The sequence below is a fragment of the Amblyomma americanum genome, chromosome 5 (genome assembly GCF_052857255.1).
Source record: "Amblyomma americanum isolate KBUSLIRL-KWMA chromosome 5, ASM5285725v1, whole genome shotgun sequence".
Lineage (NCBI taxonomy): Eukaryota > Metazoa > Arthropoda > Arachnida > Ixodida > Ixodidae > Amblyomma > Amblyomma americanum.
The window spans coordinates 122,430,280-122,446,909 of NC_135501.1; the positions used below are offsets into that span (position 1 = coordinate 122,430,280).

The 16,630-nt window shown below is 49.9% G+C and overlaps 1 protein-coding gene across 4 annotated transcripts in view; it reads left to right on the plus strand.

Moving 5' to 3' along the window:
• The window catches only part of LOC144132660 (organic cation transporter protein-like), a 49,428-nt gene that overhangs the window by 25,083 nt on the left and 7,715 nt on the right, over window positions 1–16,630 (plus strand). For 3 of the 4 annotated variants that reach the window (XM_077665240.1, XM_077665238.1, XM_077665239.1), the window contains 3 exons: window positions 215–429; window positions 4,772–4,953; window positions 6,653–6,792. In XM_077665240.1, coding sequence (XP_077521366.1) covers window positions 215–429; window positions 4,772–4,953; window positions 6,653–6,792 — 537 coding nt within the window. The remainder of the gene's footprint in view (window positions 1–214; window positions 430–4,771; window positions 4,954–6,652; window positions 6,793–16,630) is intronic. The other variant, XM_077665241.1, reaches the window with a different exon arrangement.

Consider the following 16,630-nt stretch of genomic DNA (forward strand, 5'->3'; position numbering starts at 1 on the left):
CACATAACATTGGAGAATGATTGGCTGCTTTTCCCGTACTTCATTCGATCTCTCAGCGCGCCAACAACGCCAAGAGGAGAAGGGTACCGTCGGAGACAAATGAACTGGCCAGCATTTCAGATCTTTCAATTCGACTGCAAGTAGAAAATGAACTGCGTGGCTGCCTTGCACTGCGCCGGTTGGCATGCATTCACTGTCGAATACCTGCCCACAGGGTGGTCTTCATCTTGGTGTGGTACCACATCACTGTGTCCACGGCAGGCGTGGGCGGCGACCCCTACCTGAACTTCACCATCGGCGCCTTGTCAGAGTACCCGGTGAGGCTGGTCAACGTGGTGCTCATCAAATACTTCCACCGCCGCCACACCGTCTGCGGCAGCATGTGCATCTCGGCGGTCGCCATGGTCGCCCTCTGGATAGTGCCGGCCGGTGAAGTGCACTTTATGTTATGCTATGTTATGCACATTCTTAGAAATACACCTTGAGCTTGGTGCATGATAGCTTGAAACGCTTATGCGCCATTAAACCCAACACCACACAACAACATTCTCAGAAACGAGGGAGTGTTACGAACTCTTTTCGATGTTGTGGGTACACTGCTCCCATATCTTGCCCTTTTTTCCAGAACCGCCGCTCCTTCTAAGCAAGAGTGCAGCCACACACTGTGCAGGAGTGGATGTGGCGTTTTTGCTATATACGAAACTTTTTCGGCGGCTGTGGACATTGTGTGAGCGCGTCCATCTTTTTACAAACAAAATTTCCCACCCGCAAAACATGCAATTCAGTTTTTGAAGTCTTTACATTTTCGGCGTGAGCATTCTCCCCAGCAATTTTTTAATCGCAGTGACGTTAGCGGCAAGAAGCTGGCTGCCCTGTTTGGTTGTAAATATTCTTTACAGTGGGCTTATCACTGCAGTACTGAGCAGATTCTTAGAAACCCGGGTGCACAGTACCAACTAAAACAGCGAGGCTACAGCCTTTCGTATTTGGTGTCCAACTGGTATGCTAATAGGCCTGCGAACGGTCTTTTTCACAATGCTTCGAGTTATTTTGCACACAATCATCTAGGCACCAATCGCGGCAAGCCATGTTTAATGAAGGGCTGTATGTCTCGAACACGGAATTGGTAAGAAATATTTCGCCAAAAAGGAAACACGCGCGAAACATCCTGTACCTGCGGCTACCGTTGATGGCTTAGAAGCTTGGTGCAGGCTCCCTATGCTTACAGCATGTGTCAGGAATAAAAAGGAAACCGGGCTCGCTTGTGGGCCATGCAAGAAGGCTCGTTTTGCAACGCTACAGTTTTCCATATCAATTAAATGTGGGAGGTAATGTCGCCTTCACCCATCCGAAAGTTAGCAATGCTACTAGTGTAACAAGAGCGCCACTGCAGAGCTTAGGAGCAAACCCCGCGGGCCGAATATACAGAGTGTTGCACCTATGACTTTACACAATTTTTAAATACGCTTTTTGAGTTAGAACAGTGCTTTATTCGGCGTAGCATTGCCAGCGGCAAAGTACATCAGAATACGGTGAGAATGTGCTGACTAGCAGGCCGGTTAACTAATATTGAATAGTTGAGTTTTTAACTATTACTGTGAGGCTCCTTAAATATTCAAAGGCATGTAGCCCACCATAGTTAATATCCATGTCAGTTTTTAGAATTTCGAAAACATAGTTACCTTCGGCACTGTGACCCAACAAATTTATGCTATTTCGACGAGCAACGTGCACTGGAGAGGTTGCTTTGCCTGCAAGCTTCTCGAAAGCGCATGTATTTTGGCGCCATGAAGCCAAAATGTGTTGCGCCACACCTCCGAGGGTAACCGCATTTTCGAAATTCTAAAAACTGATAAGGATATTAATTATGGTGCACGCTAAAGGCCCCTCAATAATCAAGGAGCCAAGCTAATAGTTACAAGTTAACTATTCAATTTTAGTTAACCAGACTACTAGTCAGCACGTCATAGCTATATTCTGGTGTACTACATCGCTGAAATGCTGTGCCGAAAGAAGCGCTCCTCCAACTCAAAAAGCCTATTTTTAAGAACTGTGTCAAATCTTAGATGAAACACCTTGTAAATTGCATAGCAGTAGATAAGGCTTGTTTGCCGGTTAATAGTCAGTGGTGGTTAAGCAGACCACATGATCATTCCCTGCCTTTGCCTTCTTCGGGTGGGGCGCGCCTTCTGTCCTGATCATGCGAACACGCGTAGCTCTTCTCCGCGACCAGGTGACCACCCCGTGTACGCAGGCCGCACGACGCCATTCGCGCAACCTTCGCTCACATCGCGCGGGGCGCATAGTCGCAAGACGCCCCTAAACGCTTCGAAACGCCTGTCGGATGCTCTGTTCGCGTCGGTGTATGGTTTTTAAGTGGAGATAAGGAAATGGTGGTAGCCGTCTTGCAGCGAGCGACACATGGACCGTGCCGTGAAGGAAGGCGTAAATGGGCCATGATTACAACACTCGGTAATTCGTAATTGCAGCGCAGCTGTTTTTACCTTAGAAGACGGTTGCGATGCTCGCTAAAACATAAGCCCCTCCAATACTTTTATTTCATTTAAAAAAAGAAAACAAGCTTCTACTTTCAGTTAGAGAAATCGGCCACACCAGCGCGCTGTAATAACGGCTGCAGCGTGGAACGAAACAGCAGAGTTTACATTTGCCGCCGCTAGGACTTTGCGCATACGTAGATCTGTCGCGCGAAATGCAATCTGTTCATTGTTGTTTGTCATCCCAACTCCCATTCTACTTGTTTACGTTGTGTGCCTTGTAAGGGAGCGAATACCCCGTCAAACCTGTTATGGCGTTTTGGCCTCTTAGATGCGAGAAATAAAATTTGATTGGTCTTAGATAGCCCTTAATAAAAGATAAAAAAGTATACCATTAGCATTAAAGATGAAATACTTAGTCCAGAGGGTGAATTTTACACTGATTCGTAGAACAGCCAGACCAGCCGTTCTTACTGAGAAACATTGCTTGCTCGTATTAGAAATTCGCGCTATCGGACGAGACGTAGTAATAAGCAAAGCATTACCAGCGTGAAGATGGAGATAGAGGCTGACGAAGGTGAAGCGACTGCAGGTGTGCTGAAAGACGGCGGAGACACTGGGCTCGGAAAGCACGCGACCCTGTGGCCGAATCGTCTCGCGACATTTAGTGCACCATAGAAAGGGGAGAATGCTGGCATGGCACTAACCAACAAAACATGGTTCATTACAAACCTGAAAACTAAACACTTTGGCAAACTGCCTGTCTATCTGCATAAGATATATACCCTAAAGTAATTTCTAATGCAGAGAGTCGGGACGATAAGGGATTTCTCTCAATAGTTTCATAAGACATGCAGGCAATGTGGATTGCCTATTCATACGTTGACACAGGTCACAAGAGGCGACATAACGTTTGACGGTACGATGTAAACCAGGCCAAAAGAAGCAGCGCCGGACCCGAGCTTAAGTTACGGGACACACCAAGGTCTCCGGCTGTCGGTAGATCGTGGACTTCTTCAAAGACAGAGGAGCGTAGCTGCTGAGGAATGGCAAGCATTGGCGGAGGCCTGCAGGGCCTAGACAGCGGTGGTAGACAATGCCGTTCTGAAGAATCAGGGACGGATTCCGATTTTCTGAGCTGAGTACATCAGTGAAGGGTCGTAAGGAGGAATGTGGGCGCTGTTCGTCGGCGATGTTGAGATCAGACATAACAAACAGACAAGGCACGGTATCAGTCTCACCAATATGAGTTGGCACCACAGTGTAGCGAGACAAGCAGCCAGCGTCTTGATGGAGACGCCCTGACTTGTACACGACGGTGTACGAATGTTCTAACAGGCGCAGCAGCCAGCCACCAAAGCGACTGGTGAGGTCTTTTAGTGAAGAGAGCCAACAAAAAACGTGGTGGTCCGTGACGACTGAGAAAGAACGGCCGAAGAGGTAGGGCCTCTTCGCTCATTCTTTCTTAGTCGTCACGGAGCACCACGTTTTTTGTTGGCTCTCTTCACTTCACTCGTTAATTATTTCTCAGACGTCACAAAGCGCACGCCCTTTCACGGACATGGGCTTCGTATAGCTGCCAGAGAGCAAACGTGGATTCTGAGGTCTTTTTTACCGCAGGAAATGGATCTACACGCTCCACGCATTCTTTGAAACTTCGAATTATTGTCCTGTAAGGCCGATTTTCCTATTAAATCGAACTAAACGTCCAGGCTCCCGCCTTTGTTTAACTCCTCTGAAAGTAGAAAGAGTAAGCCAACGCGTGGAGCGCCTTTCAGCCAGTCCCGTGGCGGCTTGCCGCTCAGCCATCGGCGGAGTGATACGTAAAGCAGAGTCCACGAGTATTTTTTTTATTTCCGTTGGCCTAAATTGCGGCTATATGCTGTCTCAGACTGAAACTATTTATTAACTGAAAGATAAAGAACAAAATAAAAGCAAAAGCGAAGCCGCCACGCGACTGGCTGAAAGGCATTACACGTGATGACCGACTCATTTTTGGGGTGAGTTCAAAAAATAACAAGGCGGGAGCCGGGACGTTTAATTCGTTTTAATAAGGAATTCGGCCGCACAGGACAATAATTCGAAGTTTCTAAGAGTGCTCACAGTGTGTAGTTGAATTGCCGTGGTAAAACGACGAGCTTAAAATCCTCTTTAGTGCACATTTAAATAGTTGGGTTGAAGTTGCGGCGTCGTGCTATATTCATTCGCATGCGTCAATCACCACAGCCACTGGGAGCAAGACTGCGCATTGAAATGGTGGAACATGCGGCATGCAGAGTTCTCGTGGGTGCGGCTCGGCCTGCTGACGATGGGAAGAGTGGGCACGTCGGTGAGCAGCGCTGTGCTACGTGTCCAGCTGAGCGAGACGTACCCGACCGTGGTGCGCTCGGTGGCCATGGGCTTCTGCAACACGCTCGGATGGGTTGGCTCGGCCGTGGCGCCGTTTTTCGACGACCTGGTACGGCATCCGTGCGCGCCTCGGAGATTGCCGTGGACATGGCGACTACCCGGCTTCACAGAAGCCCCAGTAATTAAAGGGGCTGTGAAGGGGGCTATAATAAAGTTGCGGCATGTCTGGGATATTGAAGCATGCCGCTTCACGAATAGTGTCCAGCAAGGACTTTTTAAATGCGCTTTGTAGAAGCTGAGTTATAACCTGTAGTTGAAATTTGAATTTCAGCGTCTTCGCGCCTTTCCCTCTCCTCTCGTCGCTTTTTGCACGCTGAAAGGTAGGCGCTCCTTCGCCGACCTCCCCTCTGGGAGTGAAGCTTCCCGACCCGCCGGAGCTAAGAGGCTTATTGGCCACGGCCACGGTAGCTGCCTGACGTCTGAAAGAATCTAACCAACGGCCACCTCTCACCTTGTCTACGCAGATGCGGGGGACGGAGGAGGGTGCGAGCATGAAAAAAGTCGCCGCAAAGGGCTCGCCAACTTTGACGCGTGATTGTGGGTCGTCCGCTGCGTGTAGAAGAGTATTATTTGGCTCTGGTTTCCATGGCAACACAGTGCAGTGATTAAGTGAGTTAATGTGCTCTCCTAGGAAGGCGTTTCAGAGCCCCTTTAAAGATACTTTACAGGCGGTGAACGCACAGTAATAAGTAATAAGAACGGCGAGTTTCGGAGGTCAAACTCTTCTGATGTTTTACCTAGCAAAAAATAATGGGTGTTTGATTCTAATGACGCAATATACCGCTTGTGCGCCTGCGCATAAAGAAAGCAAACCTACATCTTCTACGTAGCCCGAGGGCTGGAACAGCGAAGGATGGCCCCTACTTTTTTTTTCTGCGGCAGTGGGATACGCCCGGCTACCCAGTTGTTCCTGAACCGCTGAGTAGTTGTTACGTTCATTGAACCGCTGCGGTGTCTCAGTGCTTATCGTGCTGGGCTGCTGACACGGAAGACGCGGGTTCGATTCCGGCCGCCGCGCTCACATTTCAATGGAGGCCAAATGCTAGAGGCCGGTGTACTGTGCGCTGTCAGTGCACGTTAAGAAAATGAGGGTGTAAAAAAGGGGGGAGGGGGGCTCGCCTATCAGCTAACACAGCCTCTCCCTTCCCTTCAACTTCTATGTGCTTTCCCTCACCCTCTCTCTGCTACGAGGGCCGGTCAAAATCCCCCTAGGTCTAGGGGGCATTGGCCGATCGTGGCACTGCGAATTCGCCTTTTCAATTTATTTATTTATTTATCACAGAGACCTGCAGCGCCCGAAGACATTCTTGTAGGGGGGAAACAATAACTTCTGCTCGTTTGGCCGAAAGTACCACAGGATAATAAAAATACAATGACAACTAATAATGGATGAGGAAAAGCGTGCACTGAAGGAGGACAACCGCGCTCCATAAATACAATGACACTAATGAAATGTATAAGACACGCGCAAGAGAACTGCGCGCCACGTCACACATCAGATAATGCGCGGAATTGATCTTCCGTGCAGCACTCAATGACGCCGGCTGGCACCCTCGCTCTCAAAGTGGACAAGGATTTACGCGTAAATTCCGGGGGACGCCGTAGTAACATCTCTCGCTGTAAATATGTTCGAAAATACGGCATCAGCATTAGTCTGCCACGCACTGAAGTCACCTCATCGTAGCTTGCCGAGCTGTGGCTTTGTTCTGGTGAGTCGCACATGACTAAGTGCGCCCCTTCCTCTGCAGGGCCACGCGACGCAGCCATGGGTGCCGAACGTGGTGGCAGCCGTGCTTTGCGCAGCCGGCGCGGGCGCCCCCTGGCTACTACCAGAGACCTTTGAGAAGACACTACAAGATGGCTTCGATCGACACGGCGGCGTTGCCATGTAAGAGGGGCCTAAAGCGCTTCCAATGCAGGGACCGCATTTTTAGAATGGAAGCTCTACTCCTCTTATGCAAAATCTCAAGGTCATAGCTCATGTCACTCCGAATGACCTTCAAGCGGCAGAGCGGGGGTGGCTGTCACGTCATACAATGTGACTCGTCGCGCCTCGGCGGCATGCGGAGCCGGCGGCGTTCGCTGGCCTTCGCAATTGCGTTGAACAACGTGATTCAACGCTCACCCCGCAGTTGCGCTGAACCACGTGACTCGCCGTTCATCAGATAGGATAATAAAAAGAGCGAAGTGTTGCTTGGTATTCGCAGATAGCCATGGAGGAGTCGCGCGCTGCAACCTGCGCTTCAGCTGTGTATCGTAGACGGCTGACTGAATCTGACGATTCTTATGGTCAAGAACGTCGGCGGGGCTCTTTGACGAAGGATAGAGCGGGGAAACGTTAAACCACAGCAAACCGTGTCCTGGACATGCTTAATCGAGCTTCCGCTCGTGAACTAGGTTCAGCCGGGTTGAACACAGCAAATTTTTTTAACGATTCATTTCCTCTCCATTTCATGTGGTCCTTTGCCATTCGTCGCTGCTGCCACGCTGGTCGTTGCACAAACATGCTCATGGTGCGTCCCGCGGCCACAGAAGAACCGCCGCCGTCGAATGATGGAGCACGGGGACGCGTCTTATTCGCCTGCGACGCTAGTGCAATCTCGGCAAGGAATTTATAGGCGGCGGTTCTGCAACGAATTAGAATAGTATAATAATCAAGGGTTCGACAGAATCCTATCTGCGAGGCGACGGAAGCATATTGGAAGCACAAGAAACATACACTCGCCAAGAAAAAATATTTAACACATCACGTTTCGAGACCCGTACGGGTCCTTGTTCACAGTAAGGATGGGCGGAATGGGCCCGCTACTTATAAGCGGACTTGACTGCACAGTGAGTGGGCGTAGATATCGGGGAGATTCCCCTCGTCCTGTTGATATAATTCTTGGTCGTCTGTATGTAAAATGATTCGAGAAGTAATCGTGAAGATAAAGGCTTCTTCGTGTCCAAGCCTTGTGGCGTTCTCCCAGTCAATGGAGTGCCTGCATCATTTGGGCATGCTCTGCAAGTGCGTTGGAGGAAGTGCGACCTTTCTTGACGTCATTCTTGTGTTCCCTTATTCTTCTTTTTAAAGTCGCCTGACTCGCCAATGTATGATACATCGCAATCCTTGCAGGGGATCTTGTATACAACGCCGGGGTAACATGTGCGCTCTAGGCGGTGGTTCACGTGACACAGCTGCCTGTTTCAGCTTGCTGGACGTACGTGCGCAATTCGAACGCCGTATTTGGCAGATATTCGTCGCCAGAGCCTCACTTGTATGAGCCTCACCAGAGCCTCACACTTATGATTACTTCTCGAATCATTTTACATACAGACGACCAAGAATGGTATCAACAGGACGAGAGGGAATCTCCCCGATATCTACGCCCACTCACTGTTGTGACGTTCCTTGTGTGTGCTACGAGGGTCCGCGTTCGACGGCGCGGCGTAGACGGAGCCCTCAGTGGCGGCGAAAGCACTCAAGGGAAAACAATTCAGCTGGAAGAGAGGAGATCGGCGACAGCCGGTCTCGTTTTGGAAGCAGCCAGAACACATGTTTCTACTGTATATGGCTGCAAGCAACTTGAGTGGGATTGCTTTCGGGCCTGCCGCCATAGACCGCACGGAGACGACCCAGGTGACAGCGGCATCATCAATTACCGAGCCATACTCGTTGAGAGTGAACGACCAAAACGAAGGGGTTTAAGCACAACCGGACCCCCTTTCCATAGTGTCGGCACGAGTCGAACGCCGCCGCCGCCGCCGCCGCGGGGAGACGGGCGCTATCTTCCCCAATTGCCCTGGTCGTGCCGGGGACAAAGGGGCCTCGTTTCGGCGGGCCTGGCCCCGTGACAAGACGGCTGGCATCATCACCAACCCTCCCGAGCACATCCCAGGACACGGGACCACTTTCCCGGCCTTTTAATGACCTCGCGTTCCGGCCTTGAGTGGCGAGTGTCATGTGATGGAGAACGGAGGTCGGTGACCCGCGGGAACCGTCAGCGGGCCATAGACCGTCTACCACAGCCGACGCTACCTCGACGACAACCTTCTTTCCCTCGGACTCAACACGTGAGGGGGGCGAGCGGTGGTGTGTTTGTGCGCCCAAGTGAAAGCCCTAGGCCCCTCCCACTCCGGCGTGGGCGTCCTCACCCTAGGGAGTGTGGGGATAAGAGGATATAAAAATCGACAAGGAGTACGGAAGAAAGACGCTCAGGACGACATCGTTCGCCAAGGGTGCCTTCAGCGCCGAAGCCCGACGGCGTGCAGCTTCTGCCAGCAACCGTTCGAGCTCAACTCCGGAGCCCCTCCATCGTCCCCATGAAGTCGTCGGCACGTAAGCTCGGACGCCCCAGCCTCTGAATCATAATCATGTAAAATTATTGAATATATCTGTTTGTTTAAACTGACCCATACGGTGTCTCTTTGCCTCTCCGTCCCGTGTGGACCTGCGCATTATGGGGGGTCGTCACACTGTGCAGTCAAGTCCGCTTATAAGTAGCGGCCCATTTCGCCCATCCTCATTGTGAACAAGGGACCCGTACGGGTCTCGAAACGTCATGTGTTAAATATTTTTCTTTGGCGAGTGTATGTTTCTTGTGCTTTCAGAATTAGAATAGTGTACCCGCGTGACACAGCCGGACTACATGCGACGGCAGGAGGGTGGCCAGCGGCGACTAGATCGGCCTCGTCTCTGATTGGCCGTTTGCTTCCCTTCTTGCTGTTGCTCTCTTCACGATTGACGCCAGGGCCAAATGAAATATAAACGAATAGGAAAGACTCCCCACAATGCATTTTACTGCTCACGCCCTGCATATTCACATATTCACAGCATATTAACATTAGCTGTGGTTCGACCCGGATGAACCTAGTAATACGAACGAAAAGCTCGGCTACACCATGGTTAAGCAAGGTTAGGGCCGAATTTCGCTTCAGTTTTGCCTCAGATTAGCTGTAAGCCGTCGCCACACGTTTTCGCTGTAACGCAGCTTGTCTCCGAGCTATATCAGCCGGATGATCAGCCTCTGCTTGCCTTCGATTGCAAATCGTTCGCCGCGAGGGCCCGGCACGCTGTGCAGGCATGATGTCGGCTAGCGAGGCTTTGCCAGTCAGCAACCTTTTATTTTGTCCTTGTCCACTCTGAGCGCGTGATTCGGCGAGCGGTGCCACAGGTGTTACTCTCAAGACGAGAGCAACCCTTTAATGAAAAAAGAAAACAGAATTTAGCCGACGTTTAAAAATCACCGGCATGCTGCTCTGCGTGAGGAAGGAAATTTGGGAGATAAAGGCGGAAGGGGAGTGGTGCGGGAAAAGTAAAATGAAACAATTAAAAAGGAGAGAAGATAAAATGCGACCATGAAATGCGTAGTAAGGTGCATCGGCGAGTAATGATACGTATTAAATGATGTAGTGCATAGTCCGACAAATCGGCTAACAAAGTTCACTTAAAGCCTCTCAATGAAGCAAAAGTAACGAAAAGTTTTGAACTTTCCGGCTTCCCTTCTCTCCTAGCGCGCCGCCCGATAACCGAGCCTCTCATTGGCCGAGGCGCTGTGGTCACGTGTTAGCGCGCGCTTTTTGGATCCGCGGCCGGCGCCATTGTCTGGGGCAGAAGTCGCGCTTCGTTATCTTTGCTCCCCTCCATTTCGTCACACTTGTCCCAATTTTGTGTGCACGATTTGAAAGTATAATCTCCGATTTCCTTATTATGTCTTGCAATCCTCCTTCTGAGGTTGCGGTTCCATTTCTGCTTTTTGAGACGACGCTCCATGCTTTGCTTAAGCTTCCCACATATGCAGAAGACGGCTGTCCGCAATCTCCGGGACGTTATCCCCTTCTAGCGTTTTTGTCGCCTCTCTAACGTCCGATTTGAGCGCCGTCACCCATTCCTCGATATTTGTGATGGGCTCCAGTTCCTGAGCCCTCCTGATATATTTAAATCGATCCCACTCAACGACGGCCAGCGCACGAGCCCTGCGCGTTTTAAGGCCTTCTTTCGGTATGGAAAAAATTATGTAGTGGTCGTTGCCAAAATTTTGATCCGAATTGTGCCATTCCAAACCTTTTGCGTTTTTCGAGAATGTCAAGTCTGGAGATGTATCCTTACTGACGCTATTGCCCACCCTTGTTGGACTCTGGGGGTCCGTGTGCAAGGTGAGCCCTGGGTCACGCGTATCCTCCCAAGCTGTCTGCCTTTTGAGCATTGGTGCGTGCACCCCCAGGACGGGGAACTTCCTCCGGCACTTGCTGAACCCTGAAAACTCGAAGACGCAATCCGGTATAAGATTGGCCAAAACGAGGCACGCGTTCGAAGGTAACGATGATGATTTCATGAAGAAATTAATTGAGACGTACGTGGGGAAAACTTCGCGAACTCCACGTCCTGACTATGGTGGAGCGCCTAACGAGGCGCTGGACGCCCCCATCACAGAAGCGGAAGTGAGGACAGAGGGTGTAAGACTTAAAGGGACCCAGAAAGGGGGTCTCAATAAAGGTGTGCTATGTCTGAGATGTTAAAAGGCGACGGTTCATAAGTATCCCCCAGCAAGAATTATTTTAATGCGTGTTGTGGGAGCTGAGTTATATGCAGACAAGCCGTGGCGGTGGCTGAGTGGTTACGGTGCTCGGCTGCTGGCCCGAAAGACGCGGGTTCAATCCCGGCCGCGGCGGTCGAATTTCGATGGAGGCGAAATTCTAGAGGCCCATGTACTGTGCGATGTCAGTGCACGTTAAAGAACCTCAGGTGGTTGAAATTTCCGGAGCCCTTCACTACGGCGTCTCTCATAGCCTGAGTCGCTTTGGGACGTTCAACCCCCATAAACCCATTATATGCAGACAAAATTTGAACTTCTACGTCTTCGCGCCTTTTCCTGTCTCGCACGCCAAAACGGAGGCGCTCCTCCGCCGGCCCCACTCACTCGTACACTCCCCTGCCTTCGCTGGCTGCGGTGCGCGCGGAGTGGCCGCGGCCGCGTTAGCGCGTGACGTCTGAAAGAGTTTGGCGCTTTGAACCAATGATAACCCCCGGCTGCTGACGTCATTTGCAACACGTGACGTCGTCTGCCAGGTTTGCGTGCGAAAGCGGGAGTTTTTAAAAATATGTAAATTTCCCGCTCGCTTTTGAGGTCTCGTACGCGGCATGGACGCTCGGTGGCCTGTACTCTACATAGTGCAAGCATTTTAAAGCCAAGCTCAAACATCCCTTTCTGTGGCCCTTTAAAACGAGGTCGGCTCCTGGCCCTGACGGGGTAACGAACAAAATGCTCAAGAACCTAGAAGATGACTCCATTAGGTATCTAACGGCATGCAGGAATGTTGGGAAAAAGGTGAGCTCCCACAACAGCGGAAGACGGCAAGCATTATTTTAATACCGAAACCAGGAAAGCCTCCTCAATTAGCAAATTTTCGACCAATTTCCTTAACTTCGTGCGTTGGGAAATTTATGGAGCACGTCGTCCAGACCAGACTGATGAGCTTCATGGAGCAGGGCGATCTGTGGCCACATGAGATGGTCGGGTTCCGACCTCACTTAATTGTGTACGCAGGACGTCATGCTCCAAATCAAACATGACATTACAGACTCAAGGTCTAAAGATGCGAAAGCCATTTTGGGGCTGGACCTCACGACGGCTTTCCACAACGTGAAGCATGAGGCGGTCCTGGAAGGGCTGAACAAGGTTAATGTACGTACCAGGACATATCGGTACATCAGGGACTTCCTGACGGACAGAACTGCCTGCATGAAGTTCCAACTGCTGGAATCCCCCGCAATTGAGCTAAAGAGTAAGGGTACGCCCCAGGGATCGGTGCTGTCTCCACTACTCTTCAATGTGGCTATGAAAGAGCTCCCCGAGCAATTGGCAAAGCTCGAGCGATTAAAATTTAGTATATTTGCGGATGGTATTATCCTTTGGGTCGACCGACGAAGTGATTCGGCCGTCGAAAACCTGCTCCAGGCCGCCACCGACATCATAGTCGAGTACGCGGCCGAGAGAGGCCTAGCGTGCTCGTCGCAGAAATCAAAATTACTTATATATAATCTGAAGCACTTAAGGTGCAAGCCACCGTCGGAGACCAAAATTAAAATGACGGGTAAGGAGGTACCAATAGTCGAGCAAATCAGAATCTTGGGCCTGATTCTCCAGTCACACGAACATAATGGCGAGACTATCAGAAGTCTGGAGAATCACGCTATGCAGACCCTGAGCCTAATTAGGCGGGTGGCCAGCAGGGGCCGAGGGTTAAAGGAAAAAATTGATTAGACTGGTACAGGCGTGCATATTCAGCCGGATGAGCTACGCAACGCCGTATATAGATTTGGGAGCGGTGGAAAAACAAAAGATTGAGTCTCTAATGTGAAAATGCGTAAAAAGAGCACTGCTTCTGCCCATGTGCCCATCCACAGAGAGACTAATCGCTCTAGGGGTACACAACACATGGGCAGAATTTGCGGAGGCGGTGCGCACCTCTCAAATTGAAACTTAGCACCACGAGGACATAATAATAATAATAATAATAATTGGTTTTGGGGGAAAGGAAATGGCGCAGTATCTGTCTCATATATTGTTGGACACCTGAACCGCGCCGTAAGGGAAGGGATAAAGGGGAAGTGAAAGAAGACAGGAAAAAGGTGCCGTAGTGGAGGGCCCCGGAATAATTTTGAACACTTGGGGATCTTTAACGTGCACTGATATCCCACAGCACACGGGTGCCTTAGCGTTTCGCCTCCGTCGAACGCTGCCGCCGTGGTCGGGTTCGAACCCTTGAGCTCCAGATCAGTAGCCGAGCGCGCTAACCACTGAGCCACCGCTGCGGGTAATCCACGAGGACAGGAAGAGCCATTCTGACTAAAGTTGGAATAAAACCGGACAGACAAAATCTGATGTTTTCACTCCCCCCCCCCCCCCCCGCCAAAAACAAAATGCACCCGGAATATAACAAACACAAGAGGAAAAAACGAGCCGAGGCATTAGAAATTAGATTCGGCAAGATTTCGGAGCATGAGGTGGCCTATTTGCGACGTGTTTCGTGGAATTTCCTAAATGCTTTGTAAATAATATAATTAATGTAAATAAACTATATTTTTAATGTTATAAATACCATGCTTAAAAAAAATCTGTGGCGATGGCGTAGTGGTCTGAAGCAGCGGCCAGCGCGGTGGTGATTTTTTAGCGCCGCCGCGAGGTTCGGATCTCGCTCCCCCAGCTATTAAGCTTTTTTTTTTCTTTAGTGTATTCTCCCAGTGCGATGCCGGCTCTCGGCTGCAGTGAGGCTCTTATGCTGTCGCTTAATATTAAGGTCACTTCAAAATCAAACAAGTAGCTAAAATGCAGCATTTGGACTGAATATTGGTAATCACTAACTTCCCGAGGAAAGAGGAAAGGACATTTATTGAGCTCTCAAATTCGTTTTTGATGGCTACAGATGGTGTATTCCTTCTTCGGTTGACACTCTATCTTGTTATAGGGTTGGGGCCCTAGTCTAAAGCTCCACTGAGAATGGCTGCGCCTCGCACTCTATTTATCAGAGACCCTTTTGAGTCTCAAGGTGTGTGCTGGTCAGCATACCCTCCCACTGTTCCATATTCGGGTTATTGACTATCATAATGATCGGCAGCTCTATCTTTTGACAGGCCCATGACGTATGGTAGAGTGTTGGTTTGTCACCACACCATGGGCATCTTGCCTCGTACTGTGTAGGAAACATTTTGCTTAAGATATTTAGGTCGGGGAAGGTGTCTGTTTGGATTAATCTCCATGCAGCTGCGTCTTCCCTGCTTAGTCTTGCGTCGGGTGGTGGATATCTTCTTCTTAGACCTTTGTAGTAATTCAGTATGTCTGAATATTTTAGGGTTACAGGTTCGGGTTCCTCGTGGCTGTATGCATAGGGTGCTCGGCTTGTATGCCCTCGAGCCACTCTATCAGCCACTTGGTTTCCCTTTACCGCTGTATGCCCTGGCATCCAGGTAATCGTGTGTTTAATGTTTTTGTCAGGGTGGGTGTCTATAATGCGTAGCGCTCTGCTCCCTATTTTGCTATTCATGTAATTTCGACTTGCCATTTGCGAGTTCGTTACGATTGTCAGGGATTTGTCGGTACGGTTGCCTTCCGAGATTGCTAAAGCTCGAGTCTGGGGTAGAGTGAACTAGAATTACTGGTCTAGTGCGCAAACGGGAGGGCGCGGGCGTGCTCTTTGGCGTAGCAGCCACCAGATGACGCCACTGCAACTTTTTCTAGCGGCGCCGTCGCTGCTGCTTCAGGAGCTTGTGTATGTTTCTCCGCATCGTCGTAACGATGGGGTGCATAATACGCTCCTAGTTTAGAAACCTGCATGCCATTGGCTTCAACTAACTTCAACGTAACCCTATAGGCACCTTTTTTCCTCACCGTGCCCCTTTGCGCATTTTGGCGATGATGTAAAATTGCGTCGCTTTGTGTCGTCTGCTACCGACAAAGGGCAATGCGAAATGCTCATAGTTTTGCTGGTGGATGTAATTTGTTTAGGTGCATCTCTTACTGAGCTGATTTTGTTTACATGCGACTATTGAGCTGCCCTAGTGATTCATCTGTGAGAGCACTGAACGAGTGATCTCCCAAATAACTTTTCCTGAAGCGGTTCAGCGGCTTCAGAAACACATTTTGTTCACAAAAATTTACCCACGGTTAAAAACATTTTTACCCCAATTTTAGGCAAGGCTTCCCTGTAAGTGCAAATATTTGTAAAATAATAATTACAGCAAATCTTGGCTTCCTGGCAGGCACATTCTTCGAGCAACCAGCCGAAATTATGTGCAAGGGAATTTCACCCTAATTATAAGTTCCTTTCATGGTCTAAGCGCACCGACTAATTTTCTAATACTCAGAATCTTTTTACTTCCGATCGTTCAAAAATGGAAGGCGGTTTTGTTATGTAAAAAGTAGTGATAGCTAGGTACTATAGCCTTAAACACCTGTACAATATCAAGCTTTATAGGAGACTAAAGCATGCCATGCAAGTATTTTCCAGGTCAGCTACAATTTGTAGAGGGGGCCCTTCAGAGGGACGAAAGTCACCCTTGTCGTTCATGCGAGTGAACTCGGCTGGCTTGGGTTCGCTGTCGCTTCTATAGTCATTAGAAGCAAATTCAGACACGCTTCACAGCCGGTCTTCAAGGCGGCATCTTTTTTTTTCTACATAACCGTGCAGCTAACAATACGAAACAGCGCTAACAATACGAGTGCACATAGACGAGACGTACACACGAGCGCTCGTGTGTACTGTCGATCGCGATGGAAAGAAACACGAAGAACCCGGCACCGCGCGCTCCGCTGTCAGAATTTCTTTTGATCGCGCTTTTACCTCGGTGGTAAGAAAAAGACGTTAGAGTCACCCTAGAAAACATTACGGACGACTCTGGCGTCATTTAGCTACCACCGAAGTAAAAGCGCGATCAAAAGAAATGCGAACAGCGGAGCGCCTATAGGCTCCGCTCTGTTCGCGTTTCTTTCGATCGCCCCATTGTCTCTGCGCCCTCGAATTGTTAGCGCTGTGTTTTAAGAATGATCCACCACCAACACGCCCAAGCTTCTCTATTATAATATTTGCCTCCTGTCGCTTGATGCTACAGTGCAAGTGGAGTGGTGTGGCGGTATTTCCAGGATTAAGTGCTGCGCTTGACCCCCCGCGGTGGCTCAGTGGTTAGGGCGCTCGGCTACTGGTCCGGAGTTCCTGGGTTCGAACCAGACCGCGGCGGGTGCGTTTTTATG